This window comes from Gymnogyps californianus, chromosome 3 (genome assembly GCF_018139145.2).
Source record: "Gymnogyps californianus isolate 813 chromosome 3, ASM1813914v2, whole genome shotgun sequence".
In the NCBI taxonomy this organism is placed as follows: Eukaryota; Metazoa; Chordata; class Aves; order Accipitriformes; family Cathartidae; genus Gymnogyps; species Gymnogyps californianus.
Genome location: NC_059473.1, coordinates 17934276 through 17960094, shown reverse-complemented (window position 1 = coordinate 17960094; position 25819 = coordinate 17934276). Strand labels below are relative to the sequence as shown.

General features: G+C 40.7%; 1 protein-coding gene and 4 non-coding genes across 5 annotated transcripts; all 5 read right to left on the bottom strand.

The window, feature by feature from the left end:
• Positions 1-439: 439 nt before the first annotated feature.
• On the bottom strand, positions 440-25718 carry WDR43 (WD repeat domain 43). Its single transcript, XM_050893079.1, has 18 exons — positions 25488-25718; positions 20695-20829; positions 18935-19056; positions 13646-13766; positions 12308-12447; positions 11701-11803; positions 10542-10606; positions 9994-10165; positions 9415-9501; positions 7440-7571; positions 6842-6979; positions 5907-5993; positions 4474-4505; positions 3175-3238; positions 2168-2281; positions 1645-1714; positions 974-1029; positions 440-878 (listed from the first exon to the last, which is right to left on the bottom strand). Exons 1-18 carry the CDS (start codon positions 25716-25718, stop codon positions 759-761), a joined length of 1989 nt encoding a protein of 662 aa, XP_050749036.1. The 3' UTR covers positions 440-758.
• LOC127015356 (small nucleolar RNA SNORD53/SNORD92) lies at positions 8538-8616 on the bottom strand. Its single transcript, XR_007766334.1, has one exon. It is a non-coding gene; the product is annotated as a small nucleolar RNA SNORD53/SNORD92 (small nucleolar RNA).
• LOC127015360 (small nucleolar RNA SNORD53/SNORD92) lies at positions 12109-12188 on the bottom strand. Its single transcript, XR_007766338.1, has one exon. It is a non-coding gene; the product is annotated as a small nucleolar RNA SNORD53/SNORD92 (small nucleolar RNA).
• Positions 13420-13503, bottom strand: LOC127015358 (small nucleolar RNA SNORD53/SNORD92). The gene has a single exon (XR_007766336.1). It is a non-coding gene; the product is annotated as a small nucleolar RNA SNORD53/SNORD92 (small nucleolar RNA).
• On the bottom strand, positions 18424-18501 carry LOC127015357 (small nucleolar RNA SNORD53/SNORD92). The gene has a single exon (XR_007766335.1). It is a non-coding gene; the product is annotated as a small nucleolar RNA SNORD53/SNORD92 (small nucleolar RNA).
• Positions 25719-25819: the final 101 nt, after the last annotated feature.

Genomic DNA, 25819 nt, shown 5'->3' with positions numbered 1-25819 from the left:
TCTCCCCACCCAACTCAAGTGTCTATCCTCCGGGTTAGCATTAAACTTATATACAGCCTCCATTAAAGCAAAATTAGGAGCCAGTGATAGTTCTAATGTCCTTTTGAAGCACAAGAAAAGTCATTGATTTGTACATATAAAAGTCTTGAGTTCAAATTTGTTAAAAAAAGAAAAAGCCATCTTTAAGTCAGGTTGGCATTTAGATATTGCCAAGGCATGGCTAAACCAATGGAGGAGGGGGGGACAGAAAAGAATTTCAGTAGAGAATTTAAATATTACAAAAATATCTTTTTTTTTTTTCCTTTTTTCTGTTTCTTTTTTTTTTTAAAAATGCAGCAGGATGCCCACTTGCTATTGCTAACTGAAGCATGGAAAGAAGGTATAGACCAGTTGTCTTTGATCCTTGAATATTTGAAACAAATTCAATGTAAAGCTGAACCAAGTTTACCACACGAACAGCGGTGGCAGATTTATTTCACTTGAGATACAAATGCATGTCCACATGACAGGCATAATCTGACCATGAGGTGGAAGAAATGTTTCTATAAGTAAGCGCAGGGAAATAGGGCGAGAGAAGGCTGGCATGGTTAAACATTCTGGATTCAGAAATGCACAGTGCCCCACATGTGCCTCTGCACACAGGCCGTGCATAAGTCTGCACTCCCTATATGCAAATATGGCATCTTTCAGCAAGATGATCCAGAATTAGAGTTTGGTGGCCCACTTGTTTAAACTGTTAAAATTATTCTTTCATGCTGTTATTCTTCTTCACTTTCATTTTCTGGTTCCAAATCAGAATCACCATTGATTTCCTTTTCAACAGTCATGTCTTGTTCATCAGATTGCTCCTCTTTTTCTTCATCTTCATCCCAGTTTTCCTGGGGAAAAAATAAACAGGAATGTTTGAACCTTTGACAGTCACACAATTTCTGTTACAAGCAAATGAGAGAAGATCTGATCCAACTCCACTTACATCAGAGTCTTTATCTGCCATCATCTCATCATCCGAGACCTCTTCCTCCGAGGATTCTGTAAAGAGAAAACAATCCCTCAGTCTGGAGAACAGACTTTAAATGTCATTGTACAAACAAAGCCCAACCCCACATGCTGCTAAGTCTCCAAACTGTGCTATTTCAATTCCAAAACTAATCCTACCTGAAGATTAGGTTGATCAACATGAATTAGGAACAAGTCACTTCCATACGAAGTCGCAGTAAAAGAGGCCAAATTGCAAGTGTACATGCACACACACTGACATTCACTACCTTGATGTCCTGCTGACTCAAACATAAAAGTGCCTTGACTGTATCTACCTTAGCAGAAAGGCAGCTAACACTAGAAATTTGAGGTTGCCAGTTAAGTTAAGCAGCATACTGAACTTCCAATTAACTGATTCCTTAATTTGTGAAGCAGGGATGGGAGGGAATGAAAGGAAATAAAAGGAGGGAAAGGAAGGAAGGAACAACCAATTCCAAGATGCCTGCATCATTAACCACTGACCTTCCTGCCATGGACTTCCCACAAAAACTCTCTACTTGCAGATTGTACACTAATAGATAAACACAGGAGCGTGATGAACAGCCATCAAGTACTGGCTGTCATGTGAATTCAGGAGCTGAGCTACACCTAGCATACAAGACTTACCATCCTCATATACCAGCTTTGCAGTCTGATTAACCTCAGTAACATCCTGAACTGTTTCCGATGCTGCAACCTGAATGGAATTTGCAGATTAGCCTTAGATGAAATCATACATTCCAACCTCAAAAGTCAACAAAACTCATAACAATGTAAATGAAGTCTACATCAAGTTTAACACACATTAATTCATTTATAGTAGTAGTTTAACAGCCAAACAACTACGAAGGACAAAGTAAAATTTTAGAGGCATCTGCTCTGAAGTGGCCCAGGACCTCCCATTTATTCCCCTTTAAAACTCTATGGTTTAGTAGACACATTTGGTAGGAAAAAATGTGTAACACTTCCAGTGAGCACGGATTGACTAGATAGTCGATTAAGTGTACTGCTTTGAGCATTATCAGTGTAGCTGTACAGCAGCTATATTAAGTTCCTGATGACAGGTGCCATCAGACGTAATCACAACAGGAGGTTAAGTCTGCAAACAATACTTCTTCTGCACATCCCGTATTATTTAGTTGGAACTCACCTGGGTGACAAGAATGAAGAGCCTTCCATGAAGACGAGAAAGCTTTTGCAAAGTTTTTACTCTGCTCTCCATTAACTGGTATAGCATTCCCAGCTGAGGAATAAGGTCTGGCAACTTGGGAGAAGAGAGGGATGAAGAAAAATGAAGCTGTTGACCAACACATCACAAACGTCTTATTTCTAAATTTTTAAACTACAGCTGGGGCAAACAATCCTTGCTTACATTATTCTAGACAGAAGGAAGAGCTGAGGGTTCACAGAAACCACCTGCAGCCTGATCAATTAACATTTAGTCATGTTTAGAAACATCATCTACTTTCAAAACATGGCAATTCTTATACTACTTTTTCTTTCCACAGTCACTGCCATAATCAGGTGTCGAAGCACTATTTGGAAAGCTGTGTAAATGGGAAGTGAATATACACCAGTGTACGAATGCAGCATCAGCAACACGTGCAAGTTCTGACGCACAGCAATCCTATAATAAATGGGAGAAAGGACTAACAGTGCCAAAATGCCTTTTTCTTAACCGAGCAAGAGTGCTTTATCCATCACTTGTAAGGCAAGGCTGGACTTCAGAAGCTACAACATTACTTACTACCCTGCCAACTTTGGCACACCTTTACCCTATAAATCTAGCCATGCCCAAGATAGTCTCAAGATGAGCATTACAACAGCAAGGGAAATTTAGTTCTGTAAGATTTAGCGACACAGGCTAGATTACTCTTTGACACTAATTTTGTTCCCTAACTCACAAGTATGACATAACTTATCTTGGTTTGACTTTGGGATGACTATAATTATGTCATGACTGACTAAGACAAACAATTTATAACCAATGTGCAGCAATTCGGCAAAAGTGGCAGAAGTATAGTCCTCTGTACATTGATTTGGGCACTGCCATATGTGGAGAGCAGGACACATATCCCTGAAGGAAGAACATACATATATTTAAGCATTTAAATCTAGTTTTAGTTACGTGCATTACCATTAATGCAAAATACTTACTGTGGAAAGGTAGGATGCATGCAGAGTAAAAACAGACTTCAGCCATCGAACCATTAGTGAGGCACTGGAAAAGAAAAATACGTGGTATCAAAGAGATACTGGCTGAGAAACACCCATTTCACATTCTAGATGCTAAACAGTTCTATAGAAAGTGCTCCTCTTTTGTTATATAAAAAGATAAATGCAGATGGAAATGTAAGTTTGGCTATCCAGATGAGATACCTATGTAAGTTACTTGTTAGGAAAAGAACAGACATTTAAGTGAGGGATTAAACTAGACATGTTCAGAGGTCTGTTTCTGTCATCTTTTATGGGAGGTTTCAATGAATAAAAGATCAAAGCATGCTACTTTTTTCTCCACCTACAATGAGGGAATTTTTATTTAAAAAAAAAAAAAAACCACAACACAATTAAGGACAGCTAGTCTCAGCAAAGCTATCCTTACAGCATTATAACAAGATGGGGAGGCAGTGCAGAAAGCGGAGAGGAAGAGCTGGTTTTGTTATTAAACACAACACCTCCCCTATGAAGACAGGCTGAGAGAGTTGAGGTGGTTCAGCCTGGAGAAGAGAAGGCTCCAGGGAGACCTTATAGCAGCCTTCAAGTACCTAAAGGGGGCCTACAGCAAAGACGGGGAGGGACTCTTTATCAGGGAGTGTAGTCATAGGATGAGGGGTAACGGTTTTAAACTGAAAGAAGGTAGATTTAGATCAGATATTAGGAAAAAATTCTTTACTGTGAGGGTGGTGAGACACTGGAACAGGTTGCCCAGAGAAGCTGTGGATGCCCCATCCCTGGAAGTGTTCAAGGCCAGGTTAGATGGGGCTTTGAACAACCTGGTCTAGTGGAAGGTGTCCCTGCCCATGGCAGGGGGGTTGGAACTAGACGATCTTTAAGGTCCCTTCCAACCCTAACCATTCTATGATTCTATGTCTAAATATATTTGATAATTAAACCGAACAAGCTATACATCTGATAGTTATTTTATTTTACATATTGATCAGGTCTGCAGTGTCGATATTCTGGGACTTCAGATACATTCTCAGTGCTATCTCAGGGTTATATGCTTATTTCAAGTATCCTCTTCCCTTTTTAATTTCACTTCAGCCATCCTGACAAAGCACTGCCTTAATAAAAGTTTCTCTTTGCACGCACAATCAGGTGAGAATTTTTACCTCAAGATGCTGCAGTTTAGTTACGGTTACTATGGAAATCAATCACACAGGTGGAGGGAGGGACCATAACACACACACTAGAAAAGTTTCAGGTGAATTAAACTGTAGTTGAATTGTCTCTTACCTGTATGGGTTGCCCTGCAATCTCTTCGTAAGCTAAAAGGACAAAAACAGTCAGCAATAAGTAACAAACACATAATGAGTTTAAAAACCCAACATTACATCTGTGTGACAGCCCCAATATTGGGGCAGAAAGATCTCCTGGCATTTGAAGTTTGCTAGGATTAACCATTGCCAGGCTCCAGAATATTACATTGCTGGCTCTACCATCCTATATGCAGGCTGATAACCTGCAGAAGCAGAGTTTCATTACTACAATAAAACTGGAACTCTTAACAGACAATATATCCAGGGAAACTTAAAGCTCGCAAGAATAAGTAGAAGGAAATCCCTTTGTTTATATGTCACTGTGTATCTGCTTAGTAGAGCAGCTGTTACCAGGTGGACAAGTTGGGGAAGCAAGTAAACGCAATATCAGATAAAGGCTATTTCACAGAACAAATCTCCAGCTCTGGAGAAGACAGTTACGTGAAGATCTGTCCGTCCACTGAGATTATATAGTCAAACGCTTGCACTTAGATTCTAGAGAAGAAACACTGCACCTCATTAACATAAGTCTAAGGAGGTGTCACAACACATGCTTAAAGGAAGTCTAAACATTCAAAACCAGGCCATCTGCATAATTCAGTTAAGATGAGTACCATAAGTAAAAATTAAATCTTACTTGTGGCCAGCACATTAAAATACAAGAGAAATCTAACCATTAACTTACGTTATAGAATGTCATTCACATAACAAGAGCAACTAATCGATGTTCAGTTTAAACAAAAGTAATGTCTAGATAAGGCTAATCATTAAAATATTTCTGTCCAAATACAGATTTTATTTAATATCACTGAATAAGCAGTTCAGAAGCCAAATCCCTTTAAAAATTATTACTAAGTGATGTCGCAAAGCTTAAATATAGCAACTGGGCTTCTGAGCTATCTTCAAAAGAGGAAAGAAATTGCCCCTCAATTTCCAAGTGCTATCTAAACTCACTGCTGTAAGTACATATTCTATTTTTCTTTCTCTCATGTGAGTATCTAGCATATTTATGCTCATATAACTTGCTCTGGCTAGCACTGCTATTTTCATATTTCAAATTATCATCCATTTTAATAATTTAAAAGAAGATGTAATGGTAATTGTTTGACATGGACTAAACAAGCTTTAGCTTAACCTCTTCCTTTCCTTTTTCCCACATAATCATTTAAGATAATCTTACATGATCTAATGCTCTTCCTAGCTTTGACAGTGGCACTTTGTCCTTTGGTTAAGCTTCAGCCAGAGAAGGTAAGAGCGTATCAGAGATAAATTAAGAACAACTTCTGTACTGTAAAACTACCAAACCAATTTCATTGGTAAAAATAAAGAGACATATCCTGGGTTTTCCCGAGCTAGAACGCAAACCAAACGTGGCTTGTATGACAGTACAAGAAATGCAGTCTCTCCTACCTCATGCAGCAGTGGAATGACAGCATGTATAGGCATTCTGGCTACTGTGTTCTTTATTACATTTTCCTTTCTTGTGTTAAGCACTCTCTGTTAAAATCGAAAAATATGATCAGAGAATCATTCTGTTTTAACATGTGTATGAGCAATGAGCACAATCAAAAATTCATGGCTTTAAATCTCTTTTTTTACTCCACTACTTTTATATGCTAAGATGAGGATAACGAGTAAAAGAAGATTTACTATAAAAAGGAGTTCCATTTTTCAAGTCAGCTACAATTAACAAAATAAGACACTTGATTAACCCATCTAAAACAACCTAGCATTGCCTCTAGCCCACCCACCCCATGTTAGAAATTAAGCACAGGCACATTAAAAATTCCCTCACTATTTTCTGTGCTTGACTTCTGTAAATAAATGCCTTTCACCAGTATCTGTGACAAGTAATTTCTATTCAGCATCAGATTCTTAAGATTTCATTTCCCTGCCCCGGAACTATTATTTCCTCCTAGTCCAAGTGCAACAGTAAGCTTTTTCAAGTTAAACTGTTGTCATCAATGCATTTTTCAAACAGTATCTACTTGGAAACCATACACTCAGGAGACTGAGCACAGACTATGCTCCATCTCAAGCTAAAGGGAAGATGGCTCCATTAGTAACATCGCTTGTAAAACATCTGAACTGTGACATAACAAATTTATCATGAACAGAAGCGCCTCAAAGTTCATGGACTGACTCAAAAAGCAAGGTAGATAACAACAAAAAAGTAATACCACTACTATCATTTATAATATCACTGCCTTGAGCAGCAAATCAGCAAAAAGCAGCTGGGGGAAACAACAGGTTCTTGACTGTTCAGCCTCCCCAGCTTCCAGAAAGGCTCCCCACAAGTCTCAGTGAATAGACTAAACAGCATACAATGATTTTGTAACACTTACATTTAAGATTTCTGCATCGTTGCTTTCCAAGCCCTGAACCAAAAGTACCGCGAAGCTATCTGTTTGTGGAAGGCCACCTGGAGTTTTTACTTTGCTCACATCAATATCCAATGCCTCTAAGCGCTCTTCAATGCTTTCCTGCAGACAGTAAACAAGGGCAGTGCTGTTTCAGTGTAGTTTCTCAGAAACATCAGCTGAAAGCGAAGTACCTAACCTACAGCATTCCCTCTGATTCTGCTGGAAAATAACACAAATCTTGCATATTCTTTTAAATGTACTGACAGAGAATAGCTTGAGAAAAGAAGAGAAGATGAAGTTTTGACTGAAAAGCAGTAATACACCTTAGCACAGAGAGACAGACACAAGCGTGTGACAAAGTTCTGCAGGAACATGGCAAAACTATGGGCAAGGCACACAGGACCTGAATGAGGTAAAGGTTTTGAGCAGAGGGAAGTCTCTTTCATACAAAAAGATGAGATCATTAACCTTGCTTCCACGCCAAGCAAAGTAAGTTCAAGTTCACCTAAAGAAGTTATAACGATGATTTATGATTCTAGTTTCTCCATTATTGCTGTGTTTAAAAGAGGAAGCACTTTACCTCTGTCTCTCCTGGTTTCCTCTTGTTTTTCTTTTTCTCCTTTCCCGAGGATGGAGTTTTGACAGCTGTACTATGTCCTGGAATACCAGGCACTAGAACTTTGGTGTCCGAGTTCACAACAGGCGTCTTTACCTAGTAGACAGAGATAACCACATTTGCATGAATTGCTAATATCTTGAGCTTTCTTCCAATCTAAAATACTAATTTTGTTCCGAGACTCTCACATACACGGTAAAACCAGCCTGCCACAACCCATTTTCTTGACATATATATTAGGAAAATCCTGCATTTTTAAGAGCAATTAATAACCTCAAGCAACAGTCAGCTAGTTTTCATAATTAACTAAAGCAACAGTCTCTTTGGAATCACCTGTGAATCATTTTTCTTACAAGCTTGTTCCACAGCACTCACCGAACTAAGTGTTTGTATCCAACAACAAATATTTGGATGTTTGCTAGCAATAGATACCAGGTGTACTAAGTCAGACCCATAAACTGCATGGGGATTAATTCAGCTTCCACTGGAAGGTAAGAACTGATCACAAACAGCAGCACAACGTAACAATAAAAGGTAGTTATTATTCACTTCAATCCCACCAATTTTCTTCTAGGGATTGCTCAGACGCAGAACTCAGTAGTCTCAATTAGACTATGATCACTATGACAAACACAGTAACCTTAGGTTATACCAAACAAGCTATGGTATCCATCTTCAATGAACACAAAGGAGATCGAATTTTAAAGGCAATATATTTAATAACCAAGTGCTCCCCTGACCCACAGAGGATGTAAGGGAGTATGCCACTTCCAGAATATCAAGAATGCTACCTGCTGCTTCCAGAACACTTCTTTAACCACAGCACTACTGTGCAGGCCTTTTTTTGAAGTACCTGCTGTACTTGTGGGAGCCCTGCTGGGTGCCCACTGAAGCGATACAAATATAATCTACTACAGTGAGCAAAGCAACTTCCATATGCTGTGTATAAAAGTAAAAAAATTTGATTTTGTAGCTCAAGAATTTTACTGTAGAACAGCAATGGTGTTAAAATACTACCCCCTTTGCTCACCACACTAATCACTGACCTTGTCCCCATAAGGCATGCTCAGACAGCCAAGAGAAATGCGTCTTCACTGGAATTCAGCAAAAAGCGAAACCAAGATGGGTATCATCACTGCATGCCAGGGAGTTCCTACACCTCTCACTGCATTTCAGCTCTGCTACCCCCCAGCTCCAGGACTGAGGAATCAGGCCAAAACCCTGCCTGGCTGATGGAGCACCAGATCCGGTAGGTAACTTGAGGGTTAGAAAAACAGTGCTGTCTGCTCACTTCACCAATACTGCAAGTGTTTCAAATCTTCAAGGCCTTGAATATGCACACTGACTAAGAACTTCACAGCCTCTCTCTAAACCCCCAGGGGAACCTGCATGAGAGAAAACGGTGGCAAGTGGCCTCAGTGGACACTGTTGCCACCTAAGCGTCAAGCTCACATTCCCAAGTGCTGTATCCCTGCGAGTAGGAACACATGAAGGCCACCTCAAAAAAGAGCCAAAACGACATGCCCTTTAAGGCTCCATTACATTTTATTTAGACTCTAAAACAAAGCCATCCCAACTTCACCCCAAACCATCAGGGTCAAAGAGGCTGTACAAACTGACAGACTCTAGGGGAAGGACTGATCTCAAGCAGAAAAGAAACCATCAACCAGTCCCGTCTATCAAGCAGACCTGCTGAGAACAGGACTTGCTATGAGCTACAGGAGGGTAACTGTGTGCGAAAGTATACTACGACACACAGCAGCCATGAAGCACACTTTACCCACACCTGCCTGAGTGCTATGGACATGTGTAGCTACCACTGCAGCTCTGAGCAGGTCCATCCAGAAATCCAACCTCATTTTAGAAGAGAGCAGTGAATTCTACCATTTCCGAAGTAAAACAAGAGAAGCAACAAAATCACATTTCATGCAAAGCTCACCTTTGTTAGAGCAACATCTGTTTTAAGTGACAACACTTTCTGGATGTCCCTTATCAAACATACGTGGGATTCAGTGGTGTTCAAAGACTAGAAGGACAGGAACAAAACTAGTTAATACATTTGAGATTCACCCCTGTGATTCATTACACTACTGAAAGATGAGAACAAATTCCAGAGGTATAAAGTAGAATGAACTTTTTTTCACTCTAGAACAGCAGCTGCTTTGCACATCTGCCTTCTGTTACCAGATCTCTACGCTCTCCAAAGCGGCTCACACAGGTAAACGGAAACAGTATTAAAAACAGTTTCAATGGCCTAACTCGGTAACAGCTTAAATGGCAAGAAACAGCCAGCAATAAAGTCAAGTTGTATTTTAATTGAAAGAATGGAAGAATACAAATCACCTTTCAAAACAGCTCAGGGGTAACAGTCATAGCTCCCATAAAAGAGGGAAGAAATAAGCTTTCTCTTGTTATACAATTTCAAAAAAGTTAAAAAAAAAAAAAAAATCCCTCCAACTGAGAGCAGTATGCAGCCCATATTACAAAATCCAAAACCTCTCCAGTAAGTTTTACATACCACTTTCTCTATGATGGGCTGTAAGGTGTTCCCATACACAAGCAGCAGAGATTGTTTGTCTGTGCAAAACGCAGCTGCTAGAATAGGGACTGTTTTTGGTGTGGAGTCCCCATCATTTCCAGGTGTTGCTATCTGGATAGTACAGTTTGATGTTAAGGGTTTTTTGCAATAACTGAAAAAAAAAAAAAAAAAAAGGAATGAAAAAATTCCAAGAGGTTTAACTTAAACATTTCAATATCTTGCACATCTAAGCACCTTTCATTAGCAGGTCCTCAGCAAACTCAGCCAGTTTACACCTTTTACAGATGGCTAAGATGAGGTACAGACAAAATCTTAGCTAAAGCAACACTTAATACCAAAGTGCACACAGCCCCCAACAAGTAAGTTCTCCAAAAATGTGTGCACTAACCCAAGACAAAGAACCAGCTGGAACCTGGTTTGTGAACAGATACAAGAGCTTAAAGGCAGCAGCATGACAAGACTGAACTTCGCCTTACAGTAATTCCAGCCCTTTCCCAAAGACACCCTTAAGATGAATACTAACTTACCCATTTAAGATATGTTCAAATAAATGCAACTGCCCATCTCTGCACACAACTGCTAACTTCACAGGCTGAAAGAAGGCACAGTAAAAGATTTTAATTAGATCAAAGGACAAACCTTCCGTAAGTACAGGACATCAAGAGACAGGTGCATGGCTACGATTTGACTTTTTTCAGTAACTAAACACATTAAAGATATAACTAAATCTGTAAGGAAGATCAAAGACACTAACATCTCAGGAACATTTTGTACAACTATTAGGAGACAAAAAGATAACTCATAACTGTACTGTATCACTACTGATATATCCAAATTTGAACAGTTTGCACAGTAGCAGACATATGTCATCATAAGCAGCAAAGTTCCAAAAATATGGTACTCAACATGTCTAGAGGCACAGGTCTACAAAGGTGCTGAAACTGTAAATATGCTTAGAGGAAAGAAACGGAGATGAGTACTCTGAGCAATTAAATGACAGGTGTACATTACAGAATACTCTTCTCTCCAATACATGCAGTAAGAGGGCAAAACTGGAAACATTAGAAAATATAGCATGAAAGACTGTTTTTAGAAAAGGAATCTAAAGGCAGCAGGAGAAAAATGTTTTAAATAATTACTGAAACAGTTTGTGAACATGTCTCCATGCAGACATTTTTCATAAGACAACTACTTTGAAAGACTCGTACTTGCTGAAATTGAGAGACTTGGGGAATGCACACTGCTACTTTAACTCAAAGGCTAGTTAATTCAAAATGCAGTTACATTGCCAAAGCCACTTCAGATCAGAAAAAACAGGACCATACCCAAACCGGATTTTTAGAAAGAATTTTTTTTTCATTTTTTGCTGCCAAGTTCTAACAACCATTTTGATTACTAACTTGGTCTAAATAGAAAACAACTGACATTTCCACCATCACAAGCAAAATTTCTGAAGAAAACGCTGAATTTGCACTTAGTACCTTTGAAAATGAGTATTTCAAACTATCAGCTTTGTAAATGCACCTGTAATAAACAAACATAGACCTGTGAAGCGGCATTCAGATCTCATCTCTGCATAACAGAACCCAAATACAAACCAAGCTTCTTTCTTTACACTCTTAAAAGGAAACCGAGGTGACAATTGAAAATTGTTGAACATATTTTGTTACAAACTATTGCTCCTACCTCTTCTTTGAATTCCGATACAGTCAGGTCAATAAAAGTTGGTTCATCTGTTACCGTGAAAGACATCACGGCATTCTTTTCTTTCCTATCTGATCTGATCTGCCTGGAAGACACAAACAGTTCGCATTATTTACCACAGCACAAACAGCACCCTCTGCACCTGAAAAGCATTACAAAGCCTATAACTCACCAGCGACTGTGGTAGTATCTACCCCACCCAAAAATACTCATGCTGTAATTTCAGCTTTCAGCTTAGAAAGTGTTCTAAATTCCAAATGCAAAGTAACTCCCAAGTGAAATTTAGCAAGAAAACTTAGCATAAACCTTACAGCAAGTACAAAGAACAAGGAAGCCTATTATACAGTATGTTCTTGGCATACACTAGCGATTCAAATGGCAACCGGAAGCATGCTCAGACACAGCCAAGGAAATTCATGTCTTCATTCAACAGTGAGTTGAAAGCACCAGTTAAGAGATCATCACTGCATTTCTCCAGAGTGCCCCTTCTGCTCAACCTTCTGTTTAATCAGAGTTCAGAACATACTTGTCGAGTCTATCCTCAATACTGATAATAATCGAAGTTACAAATTATGAAAAGCTTACATACCATACACTCAGTAATCGGTCATGTATAGCTCCAGACAAGAAATAAAGCCCTGTAATTCCATCAAAGGGCTTATTTTCATTCATAGGTTTCACTGTGGTAAACATTAATGATGACACTGATGTAGCATGGCCTGTGAAATGCTAAGAGAAAAAAAAGAATCTTTCAATGATTGTCATAAGCAGTCATATGGCAAAAATTAAAACATTTGTTAACAAAGAACATTAGGAAAGATTCAAGTGTTACTAAGTTAACAAGAACATTTCAGTGATATTTTTACTAGTGATCAGCTTCCTTGCATTTCTGTATTTCAAGGAAACTTCTTCTGACCTTCCAGATATTTATCAGAATTTTAAAAGTTAAATGAGGAATCAAAGGCAAATTCACTGGGACTAAGTCCATGCAAAAGAAATCACATCCACCTGTACTGCTGTTACTATCAGAAAGCACTTCTTTTTTTCTCCCACACAATTTTACACTTCAACTTTTACAATGAAATTAGATTCATAGTTTCATTCTCAACTGTAAGATTAACACACAGGTCTGCTGACACACTAAGGCTGTTCAACCCCACCACCCTCTCCCCACCCTCCCACCCCCCGGCCCCAACAAAAAAAATCGGTTCTTCAATCTATGTTTGTAAATAGTGGTTTTGGTCATCATAGGATGCAGACATACATGGTAGTTGCCACGTGCCAGCAAGTAACAGCACATGTGTACACACTTACCTGACAGCAAGTACCAGGAGACTAGCTGCGTTCTATCTGCTAGCAGGCAAGAGAACATGGCTGCACTCACGGAACAGCTAAAACATGGTAATTTGCTCGTGTCTGAGCCCTGCTCAGGGAACAAGAAGGGGTTTTCTCCTATGCCTTCCAACTGTTTCAACAGCAAAACTGATAATGCCACCAGTTACATGAAGTTTAGCAAAGAAATCTGAAGGCTTCAAGGAGGGACTCGTTAAAAGTCATGCAACTCATGCACAAACCCCAGCTAGCAGTAACTAATACTGTGATGAACTGAGTTCTCCTGCTAGAAGGGTATCAGAAAGGGACAATGTGAAAAACAACAGCATCCATCTTTCTGCTACAGGCTTGCGAAAGGGTGCTGGTAGCATGCTCAGACACAGCCAAGGAATTTAATGTCTTCATTTGACTCTCAGCAAGTTGAAACCACAGTTGAGGGTATCATCACAGCAACACCTTCCAGCAACCCCAAAACTGCCAATTGTCCCCTCACACCCAGTGAAATTTTCAGATGTCTTATCAGGAAACACTGAATACCTGATGTCACCAATCAAGAAGGATATTTTTTTGCATCTAGTTTAACAAAGTTACTTACTCTGTAGACTTCTTTGGTCTCCAGGTCCCACAGTTTTATAGTTCTACCGGCTGACAGCAGCATTTTCCCATCTGGACTGATGCATAGAGAGGTGACACTGCTATTGTCGCCTTTCCACTTGCTAGAATTTGGATGGAGGGGTTTTGTACAAAGGGAGAAAGATGGAGCAACAGAAAAAATAATTCATTAGCATAATCTCAAAATGCACATCAATCATGCTGGAAAATTTAAGGCAAAAATTATAAAAAAAAAATTTAAGTGGTCAAAGATGAGGTCAAAGCTATTCTGTTTCTGCTCCTCTCCTTCAAATTAGTTTACACAAAAATACAGCCACTCAAAAATGTAAAGCTATTTAATACTGAACAACTGTTGACTTTTTTTTAATATTTGCCTATTCTGTTCTGAATTCCTCTCTCCAAGTTCTCTACCACTCAAAACAGGGTAAGAGGAGCCATGCCATTTCAAGACTTCTCTTTGCACCATAATCCAAAAAGCTTACACCAATCCATTCAGAAAAGCCTTCTCAACACTAAAATTCAGAGTTTCAAGGCCCATTCAGTTCCTGGCCCTCCTCCCAAGTCTGTCAATGACACTGACAACAATAAACTTCACCTTAAAGGTCTATGGTTCAAAGCAGTATTCAAAAAAAAAAAAAAAAGAAAGATGCTGTCATGAAAAGCTTGCATCTGCTTTGAAGGAGTCCGAGTACTACACATTTCTCACAGGACAAAATTGCAAGGCAAGCATTAACACAAACCCTTTACAGTTAGGAAGTACCTTGCAATCCATCACATTCTGATTGTAAACAGCTGCTCTGGAAATACTTCCAAATAACTTTCACATGCCCAACCAGCACCTCTCCTGTCTTCCAAAACAGAGCTTGTTTACTGTATCACTTTTAGATTAGATTTTATAGAAGCTGAAAGTTTGACTGCCTACAAACTTGACAAACAACATTACACCTTATGGAGAGTATGACAAGTTTTTGTATTCTCTTCCAAAGAAATGGTCAGGACTAAGAATTTCAAACCATTTAGTAACGTAAACCCAAGAAGGTATTTTTAAATGTACTAAAAAGACTAGTCTAAACTAGACGGCAGAATATAAAACACAGCAAAAATCCGTTAGTTTTTACTTTGGATATTTGTTATACAATTTTACAGGAAAGAGTTTTAAACAGGATATCATGAAACAAGCAGCTGCATAAGATGTACAGAATGCCTCTGAGTATTCAGAGTATTTAAGACAGGAAAAAGCTACAACCAGAGAAACAAGAAGTCATCCAGAATGTTTTAGACTACGTCTCTGCAACACCTTGTCTTGCCTCTTCAGAAACTCTCTTCCCCAATAGCTTGTCCCTCTGCCAGAGGTTTCAATGTGTGCTGCACAGACCTCCTGAAGTGGTTCTATGGACTACTTCTGCAGTAATCAAGAAAGTCAAGCCTAAAGACACATGCTTTCAATTCCCTATCTAGCAGTCCATACCTCTATAGGAAAATGTCTAGAAGCCTGCAAATCAAAAGAAGTTGAACACCACTTCTCTACCCCAGGAGCAACCATCCTGAATTCTCTGTGGGATACGTAAGGATTCATTTCCAGGTCCTGACAAGTGTCAAAGAATGCAGGCAATCTCACATGTACATTGTGCATGAGCAATTATTTTGGATAATTTGTTCCTTCTAGTCTCATCAATTTAGGTAAAATTATAGAGAATTGTTTTCTCCTACTCTTTCCAATATCATTCACCTTAGGCATGACTCATAATATCACCAGAGAAAAATTTCAGGTAAAAAGCGTATTATATTGCTGGTATACTTTTAATGTATACACTCCAGGAATGATTTTTTTGTTGCCATCTTTAAAATTAAAGAATACAATGGCTCTAATTACCTTTTATAACCACAGCCTCCCAAAAAAGCAGCAGTATGGGACAGGGGCAGAGGGAAACACCCAAGATGAAGCATGACAGGAAGATTTCTCACATTTCCTTAGAAAGCAGCGTGACTGGGACCCATCTCAAGTACTTGTACGTGAACTCACATGCTATGGGATACAAACAGGGTGAATTAGATGTCCACGGGCAGCTTCAGAGCTTTGATCTCACTGGGATCACAGAAAAACAGTGGGATTGCTTGCAAGACAGGAGCGCTGCAATAAATGGACCTTTAGGAAGGCAATTCAGCAAGGACATGCCAGGAAGGCAAGAAGGAGAGAGGTTTCTCCACACAAAAGGGTAGCATGAATGCATGGAGCTTTCCTCTGAAACAGGCAATGGGCCAGTGGAGAACTTACAGGTAAGTATGAGAAGAGACCAACAAGGGTGATGTGGCAGGCATCTGCTACAGATTGTCCTATTAAAAAAGAAATAGATAAATCTTCATAATCCCATGCCCTGGTTCTTCTAAGGGGCTTTAACCACCCCAGCAACTGCTGGAAGGGCAGCACAGGAGGGCACAAGCAGTCCCAGAGATTGCTGACAACCATACTATGAAAGGCACTTTACTGGATCAACTACTCAAAGGGCGGGGAAAAAAAAAAAAGGGGGGGGGGGGGGAAGAACTGGTCAGGAATGTGATGGTTGATGACAACCTCCAGCTACAGCAGCCACAAGACAATGGAATTTAAGGCTTTAAAAAAAAATGAGCAATGAAACAGCAGAATTACAACCCTGGACTTCAAAATTGCAGACTGCAACTTATTCAGAGAACTGATTGGCAGGATCCTGCCGGAGGCTGCCCTAAATGTCAAAGGGGCCCAGTAAAGCTGGTTGCTCTTCTAGGACAACCTCCTCAAAGCAAAAGAATGGTCCATTCTGAAGAGCAGAAAATCACTAGCTAGTGCAGAAGGCTGGCTTGGCCAAGTGGTTAACTCCTGACTCAACTCAAAAACACAAAAAAGAAGCCTAGAGAAGGTGAAAGTGGAGACAGGTTACACAGAAGAATATAACAATACTGTCCAAGCATGCAGGGACAGAATCAGCCAAAGCTTAGCTGGTGTTCAAACCAGCAGGGAATATGAAGGCCAACAAAAGGACATCTACATACAGCACATCAGCAGCAGTAAGATGATGACTGCGGAAAATGTGGGCCTGCTGCTGAATGGTGTAGGGACCCAGTCAGCACACAGAAAAGGCCAAAGCACTGAGGAGCAGAGTCTCTCAGGCCTCCCATGTTCCCAAGCCTAGTGCCAGAGTCAGAGGGAGCAAAGCACTCCCCTTAGCAAAGGGAGATCAAATGAGGGATCACAACAGCAAATCCAACACATGCAGCTCCTTAAGACTGAATGGGATGCATCCAAAACTGCTAAGGCCAGTGTTATTACAAGACCACACTATCATTTTGAGTGGCCACGTAGCTCAGGAGAAAATTCTGATGACTTGAAAAGGAGGAGGAAAAAAAAAAAAAAAAAAAAGACAAAATATATCCACAAGAAGGAGAATCCAGGAAACAACGGGGAAGGTTATACAACAAATCCACCTGGAAGCCATTTCCAGGCACACAAAGGTCAAAAAAGTGACTGGGAACATCCAGCATAGATTTACAAATGGCAAATCACGCCTAACCAACCTGATAGCCTTCTTAATGAGACAACTGTCTTGGTGGATGAGAGGAGAGCCACATATGCCATTTAACTTGACTTTAGCAACACTTTTAATGATGTCTCACACAGTATCCTTGCAGCCAAGTTGGAGATATATAGACTGAATGGATGGACTCTAAGGAGGGATAAGATCTGGCTGCATCGAGTTCAATCAGTTGTGATCACTGGTATGAAGTCCAGCTGGTGGGCAGTTACTGGTGCCACTCCCTAAGGACATCCCAATACTGTTTAATATCCTCAGTAATTTCCCAGGTCTTCATTAATGACCTCAAAACAGGACAGAATGCACACATAACAAACTCATATTCAATATCAAATTAGGGAGAGCAGTTGATACGCTGGAGGGCAGGGCATCTCAGCAGGCTTGAGAAACAGGCTGTCAGAATCTCAAAGCTCAAAGGAAAATGTAAAGCCCTGCATGTGGGATGGAAAAATCCCAGGCTGGGAACAAATGGCTAGAAAGTAGCTTCGCAGAAAAGAAGCTTGCGGTCCTCATATTCAAGTTGAACATGAGTAAGCAGGTAGCCCTTGTGGCAATGAGGCCAACTGCATACTGATTTGTATTAGCTAGAGCGTAGTCAGCAGGTCAAGGAAAGTGATTCCTCTCCTCTGCGCAACACTTTTGAAACTGCATCTGAGCACTATGTCCAGTTTGGGACAATACAAGAAAGTCACTGACATAGTAGAGTAAATCCAGTGGAAGGCCACGAAGGCAGCTTAGGGACTAAAGCACGTAATGTAAGAAAAGGTGAGGGAACCGGGTGTGTTCAATCCTGAGAAGGCTAGAGGGAGATTTTACAGCCATCTTCTGCTACTTTACATCAGGGTCTCAACTTAATATAACCTAAGGATGCATCTCTTTTCTAGGGAAATCAAAGAGGCTATTGACGATGGGCTGTCTGCAGTGCCCACACCATCTTTAACAAAACCAATAGAGCTGCAGTAAGAATAACACAACAGTGGGAAATGTTACGAAAAAGAAACAACAGCATAAGAGAAGGGTCAAGGTGCCATCACACACTAGGCTTTTATTGAAGTAAGATAGAAATCTTGGTTTCTTCTTTAAAGTTTAAAAACTGTTCGACTTTATTGCAAAAGAAAGTAAATGCCTACACCAGACATCTTGTCACTCTGCGCTAAGCTCTATTTTGCTCAACAGTACTTTAAACAGTAGTGGCCTGCTCAGACAGCCAAGTGGAACTGTCCCCACTGCACATCAGTAGTGAGCGAAACCAAGTGGGTTATCATCACAGCAAGACCCTTTGAGCAAAGGCAGGTGCATGTAACCGATTTAATTGGGATGAGGTGTTCCAGTATGTGCTCCCCCACATTTCCAAGGATATTTTATAAAACTTAGATTTTTCAGCATCACAAAAGTGACTGGAAGCCCATGTCCCACTAAAAGTTAGCATGGAGGGACCCAAATCCCTCTCAGCGCAGTTACTCGTTTCATCTAGTCTTTCCAATACACAAAGGAAGAAACCCAACTATGAGAATTACTCTCTTATCCCTTAATAAAACCACTTCCAATCTCAGAAAAATACTAGCCAACAGCCAATTTTGTACAGTGGGCATGAAGCCTGGATAGCAGAGTGCAGCATTTTCAACAGGGCCTCACTAAAACTTGTGAGGGAGGAAATACACAAAAGCAAGTGCGAACAAATTTGACTGAAAGCCAGCATCACTTACCACTTTACTTTGCAGGTCTGTGTGTTCCATTCCACGATGTGTTTGTCCTCTGAACAGCTATACAAGCAGCAATTGTCCTGATGCCATCTCACACAGTTTACTCTATTGTCATGACCACCATCCTACAAAAGGTAAAAGAGGGTCAGCTCATCAATAAATGAAGAAGTCTTGACTATTGAGTCTTCCCCACACCAACAATGTGAACAAGCTGCTCTTTCAAGAACTAAATTCAAATCACTGGCAACTTGAAGAGAGAGTGTGGTTTTAAAGATCAATATACATACACAGTTATATAAGTTAAAGATATTTCATGTTTTGATACATACACATAAGCATTTGAATTAATTCTTGTTCTAGCACTTCAGAGTTAACAAAAAAATTGTCCTGCCCACTATTTTTATACACACAGTCAAACAAGGCTGTCTAACAGTATGAAATTTACTCAAAGGAAAGGCTAGCACAGATGTCTTGCTGACAGTCATCTAAGTGTCTGCTTGCTTAAGTACATTCAGAGATGAGTAGCCTTCCCTTTGTACTCAGCGTTCAAGAGCGAGCGATCATCAGATTAGAAGACCCTACAAAGGGGTATCATTCACCTCCCTACAACTACAATCTCTGCAGCTCAAATACACCCTTTAATTGTTTATGAAAATATTTCCTGGAGTTTATAAAATTTCACTATTTGAATGGGCACCAGCCAGCTCAGACTACTCCCAAAAGTGTCACTGCAAATCAGCTTTGAGCAAGACAAAATACATCACAGCAAGACATTCTGTTCAATAAGGACAGCTAAAAGTGATGGCTCTTATTCTAGCAGGAATAATCTTTTAATTCAACCTATCTGTAAAAAACAAAGTACTCACCAAATAACATCTGCTATCCTGCTCCTATAGAATAGCAGCCAGTGTTTTCAAACTGACTTAAACTGTAAATTTTAACCTGAAACTCCTTCATTTTGTTCATAGTTTTCAGGCATAAATACAGCTTTTCCATAAAACACAGCTGATGTTCGTTAGCTAGTGTCACTTGCACGTATCATGACTTTAAGAAGTCATTGCTTTCTCTAAATTCATGTACATTTATCACCCCACATGCAACTAACAGTTTAGAAGCAAAAGTATGCCCAAGTATCTCAAAGTATTGCACAGAGTCATTCATGCAGATTTGTTTTGCTTGTTATGTAACCCAAGACTAAAACCAAGGTACTTAGGAGTAACAGAGAAGTTACGAATGAGAAACGTTGATTTTCGTTTTGCCTTTCTCATTCGGGAAAGATCATGTGCTGAGAGAGCTCAAAAGCTTCAACAAGGAAGGTAAGTTTACAGAAGAGTCCAGCAACACGACACCTTCCCAAGAGTCGATGAGTACTTCAGTCCTGCCCTCCTCTCCCACAATACTGTGCAGGAACTGAGGGTATGACACTCCCATGGAGGACTTAACTCTCCAATTAGGCATTTCATCATTATTGTTATTTTTAATGCAAAATAACAAATCCATGCACAACGTTAAGATATAGCATTAACTTCAAAACCAAGATTTCTCAACGTGTACATACTGCCAACAATGGAAAAAGCACCACTTGAAGATTCCCAAGCACCTGAATTACTGCACCTCTATCCGTATACGCAGCTATTAAGAAAAAAAAAAAAGATCTAAATAATTAGGTTAGTTTATTCCATTTTTGAGCAGCAGAAAGAACAGCATAAACTGACAGAAACCATCAGTATTTGGTAGCACTTGAAGAAGGCTGTACTACTTACTAGCTTGCTCTGTAATTCTCCTTTTACTGTGCTGTACAACAAAATGCTACCAACTGCTGTACCAATAGCCAGGATATCTAACTGCTTGTCCACTTCTGCAACTTCAGACTTCCGTTTTTTCCTCTGGGGGCCATCCTGGAAAAATGAAAAAGAGAAAACGTGAAATAAATTAGTCTGACCAGCTAATCTCAGTGTTAAAGCACAGGGGAAAAAAACTTCTGTAAGTTTGAGACCCAGTCAGCCAGCACAAACTCTGCTAAGACACAAAATGAAGACCCTGAAGTACACAGCAACCTAGAGACTCATCTTGTACCTCCATGTACAAGGTAACAAAGTTGCTATGAGTCACTTGGAAACATTTGGTGGAGGCCATTTTGCTAGCCTAGTGACCACATACATGAGGGAAAAAAACACCACATTTAAGTTTTTTACAGAGTTCGTGTCCCAGACGCAGAGGTAAAGATTAACACGATCAGAATACTTCATCGACAAAATGGAAGCGCTTGATCAAGAATGATCAGTTTATTTTTTCTCAAAAGCTATTCAGAAGAGTCTTGGAAACATTAAGTATTCATAACACCTCTTAAAAAGAAAGTGCCACTCCACTCCACAGAGGGAAGCAACCAGAAATCAAAGCTAAGTGCTCTGCACAAGTCCTGTCGTCAGTACCAGAGGCCCTCCTATGATCAGGCAATTCTTAAGTCTTCACTTTCTTGCTTTGCAAATGCTATCAACCACTTTGAGGGATTTCACTTCATCTCTCTTAACCAAAAATGGGTGAATGCAGCACATCACTGGGAAGGGGAGAAGGAATAAAAGTGGCTCTTGAGCATGTGAAACTGAAGTAAAAAGGGCAGAAGCTGCCATTACATTTATTCTCACTGGGTTAATCCCACATAACTAATCACAGACACACACAAAAGAAAAAAGAAAAAACTGTTCAAGGACTTCAGAAGAAAAAAAATCATCCCTAACGCTACTGATTAGTTTTTAAATTGGACTTTGGTACGTCTCCTTACATTTGTGACATCACAGCAAAGCATTGTCTCCAATTTAAAAAAAAAAATTATACACAAGCTAACGCTTCCTCTACACAACAGATATATTTGCACTGATGAGCAGCCAGAAGCAGCCAAAGGAGACTGATAAAATGTGAGCAATCAGCTCTGTGCAAGCTCCATGTGGTGTAGCTAATCTGTCATACAACAGACATCACACAGCAAACGTAAATAATTCTTACTCAGGTCCAGAGATACAATGACAATCAGGATTTGAGGGTTTTCACAGCTAAGATTTAAAAGTTTAACAGTGCAGGATAAATACTTTGGTTCTTTGAAGCGGGACTTTCTTTTCCTCTGTATTTAACACAGACAACACCTTCTGCAAGGAAAAGTGTTTTGGTTTAGCCCAACAAATGCTATATAGATGCTTTTACATCAAAAGCAGGCTCTCGAGAAAAGAGGTTACATTGGGGGTTTTTGCATGCCTTTGTTTAGACTTCATCTTTCCTGGGAAAGAAAAGTGTTTATAAAATATTACGAAAACATAGGTGCTGAGAAACCATCACAGTCGCAAAGCACAACCAAGTAAATCAACCAGGTTTTAAGACAATATATGAGAAAAGACTCAACTAGTTAAATTTTTGGCAGCAATGCCAACTAAGCCATCTTGAAACTGCTGTCTGACACGCAAAGGCAAGGGCCACACAGCCAGGGGCAATGCAAGTACAGTTGCTGTGTTTTCTGGTACTTTTCGATCTCTTTATGTAGTTTTATTAATTACCCCACGCATCCCCACTGCAAAACAAAACTACAATTAAGAACAGATTTTATTCTCTTCTCTAGCACAAATCTTTTAACTAAAATTTGTTCACCCTCCATTTCAGTTTGTTATGGCCAAGTTCCCTTGGAACAACCCAAAGGTACAACAAAATTCCCACTAAAGTCCACAGTTATTTCCAGTATCAAGAAGAAAGCTAGAGGCAGTGAAGGTTTTTCCAATTATTTTTTCACATGTATTTCTTTACTGACCGTCCTTTATCAGCATTATTAGTGGGGCATTTTGTCAGAAATTTTTGCATGAAAGAAATGCCAGTGGAAAATTCAGACACCTATTAATGTTGGAGATGATTTGAAAAAACACTCCTGAGAACTAAATAAAAAGTTCAAAAATTTAAAAATAAAAAAATCGAACTGCTCTACCCTGCATTAGATTAGTACATAGACAGACTGCCAACTGCAGTAGAGATCCATGTGGGATTCACTTGTGGATCAGGGTCTTAAATACAAGAGCACCCTGTTTTCATGGATAGGATAGGACAGGGGAGCTGAACTATACCAAGTATCAGTTTCCTTCTGATTTTTTTTTCAGATTTATGGAAACTCAAGCTTATTTAGAAATCCTTCAACTTTTCCTGAAAAAGCAGTGTTTTAATTAGTAGAGATGGTTAAAAGAAGTTATTTGAAAGGGGACTGTGCACATATTCTTCCATAATGTTCTTACTTGAGTAGGTCAGCCACTGAGACACTTTTTTTTTTTTTTTAAAAACAGAAATCTGATCTCTGCTGCTCACATGCGAAGTAAAGCACTTAAATACCAAAATGGGGGGAAGCCTAAAGAGTCTTGAGAGTTGAAGATGACAGAGCAGTTGTAGGTTATTAGGAAGAAAGTGGAAGAAGGTATTTTGAAAGTCGGTGGTCCACATACTCTTGCACAAGGCACCACTTCATCGAGCAGATGATGAACACCACAAGCAGGAAGCACTGACACTACAACAGCACGTGTGCAGGGAAGATCCCAATAAGCCACCACTGCATCACCAATTCCAGGGCCTGCAGTTCAAAACTTAATTTCTAATATTCCACTGTAACACATGGCCTTCATTAACATGGCAGCAGTCCAAAACACACTTAGTTTAGGTGCAACTTGGGCAAATGCCATTTATACATATCTACTAGCACAGTTTTACACCTGAACACCGGATACTAGTACTACCTAGAGAGACGTCAACTCTCCAGGAATAAGAAAAGGAAAAAGGCTAAATAATGTCAGAAAAAACACATTCAATAAAATATATTTGGCAGAACCATCACAGCTTTAGTTCTTCAGTTCAGTCTAGGGACAAACCAATTATTTATAAAAGTTTATGGCATAATTATTCCAAGGAATGGTATGTTTTCCAGCTCCACTTGAAAACGTACCAACTTTCAAGCAGCGGACAGCATTCAAACTACTGGAATAATTAGAAAGCACTGAGAGGTAGCCAAATGCTGTCTGATGAAGTCTGTTTTCCATACAACCCTAAACCAGGTTAAATCAGAGCAGATGTGGGTTTTAGGGGTGGGTCTCTAGAAAAGGGTTAGCTTTTAAAAGACACTCAGAAACCTCCTGTGCTTGACTTACGGCACCACAGCAGTGCACTATGTTAGCTTAAGTTTTATTTCACACAGGCTAGATTAACCCCATTTTCACATGCCAGTTTTAGTTTATTAAGAGTGAAGAAGAACCTATACAGCCTTGCAATTAATGCATGTATCCTTTTTGCTTCAACGTTACATGACAAATGAACGGGTTAAGGCCAATCTAAAACTAACCCTTTCCGCCACATTCTTCAAATGTTCTGGGAGTTTTCGAAGGTCAGGGACTATGATGCTCAACTGAGAAAAATGAGACAACATCATCTTCCTTTGGATTGGTAATCTGCGTGTTAAGCATTTTGAAATACCTCTTACAGTATATCAAATACACTGAATTGTTGATATACCAAAACGCATTTTAAAAAGCCCTCCCCACTTCTTATGATAAAGGGGCTAGATTTCACATACTTTACCCAAGGGATACATTTTTTTTTCTCAGGAAATGTTCTAGCTAAAGAAAACAGGATTACTTCAACGTAAAGAGGACGAAAAGGTACCTTACTGTATATACTCCAGATATTTTCAGGTCCAGTGTTCACCTGAGGTGAAGTTAAATAAAACAAATTCAAAGTGGAGAACATCCGAGCCCTCTGATGTGTGCTCTGAATAAAGCTATTGAATACCTTGTTGCAGGATTCCTGAGCTTGGGAAGATGCATCACGGACAGCGTAGCAGCTTGCATAGAAATACTTCCAAGGATAAGGAAGTGTAGAGAGACACTGCCTTTACTGGCACATGAACTGTACATAAGCTAAGTGGACGCACAGCAGCCGACCTGCTCTGTAGCATCACCTTTTCGATTAAGGTGAGATATGCCATGAAGTAACATACCTTGCTCCTTCAAGGAAGGCTTCCTCCATGCAGGTTATACGAAAGACAAATGATTTTACACAGTCAGTGCTTCTGTTGATAGCCCCTTTCTTTCGTTTAAAAAAAAAAAAAAAAAAAAAAACACCTTCCAGTGCCGCTTCCCCCACCAACACGTGAAATTTGCCTTGTGAAGAGCAATCCTGCGATGCTCCTCTGAAGGGAGCGGATTTCCCCCGCGCCCCCCCACCCCGGGGGACGTCACACATGAACATGCCCCAAGCACCGCGGGGAGGGGGGGACCGTGGCTGAACCCCGCGGAGCTCCGGTCCTCCCCACGGGACCCTTATCCCGTTCCCCGCACCGGGACGCCGCGTCTCCGCTCCCCGGCCTGCCCGGCCACGCCGACCCCCGCCACATGGCGCCGGGAAGGCGGGGTGAAGCCGAGCGGGCCGCGGCCACGCGTCGAAGCCGCTCAGGGTGCCGCCGTCCCCATCCCACCCCTTCCTTTTCCCCGGTGTCCCTCCCCGCGCCGCTACGGCGACGCCTTCCCTCACACACTGCCCGTACCTTGCTGGGGGGCGGCCGTCCCCCCGGCGGGGCCCAGGCCAGGCAAGTACAGGCAGCGCTGAGGTGGGCGGAGGGCACGTACTCCTGCTGCAAGCGGCTGTTCGCCGTCTCCCACACCCGCAGACGCCCATCCGAACCGGAGATGGCGAAGAAACGACGGTCGCAGGGGGAGAAAGCGCAAAGGGCCCGCGCCGCTGCCGCCGCCTCCCCGCTACACGCTGCCGCCGCCATGGCGCTCCTTGCCCGGCCCTCCGCGCCGGCGCATGCACGGGCCGCGTGCTCGCCCCGCGCGCCTGCGCCGCGCGCCCCGGTGACGCCAGGGGACGGCGTCA

Coding starts and splice junctions, on each gene's coding strand:
- WDR43 (XM_050893079.1), bottom strand. CDS start 25,718: ATGGCGGCGGCAGCGTGTAGCGGGGAGGCGGCGGCAGCGGCGCGGGCC. Junction 2,282..3,174: donor ATGCATCCTACCTTTCCACA/GTAAGTATTTTG, acceptor TCTTCTCCCAAG/TTGCCAGACCTTATTCCTCA. Junction 879..973: donor TGGCAGATAAAGACTCTGAT/GTAAGTGGAGTT, acceptor TTTTTTCCCCAG/GAAAACTGGGATGAAGATGA.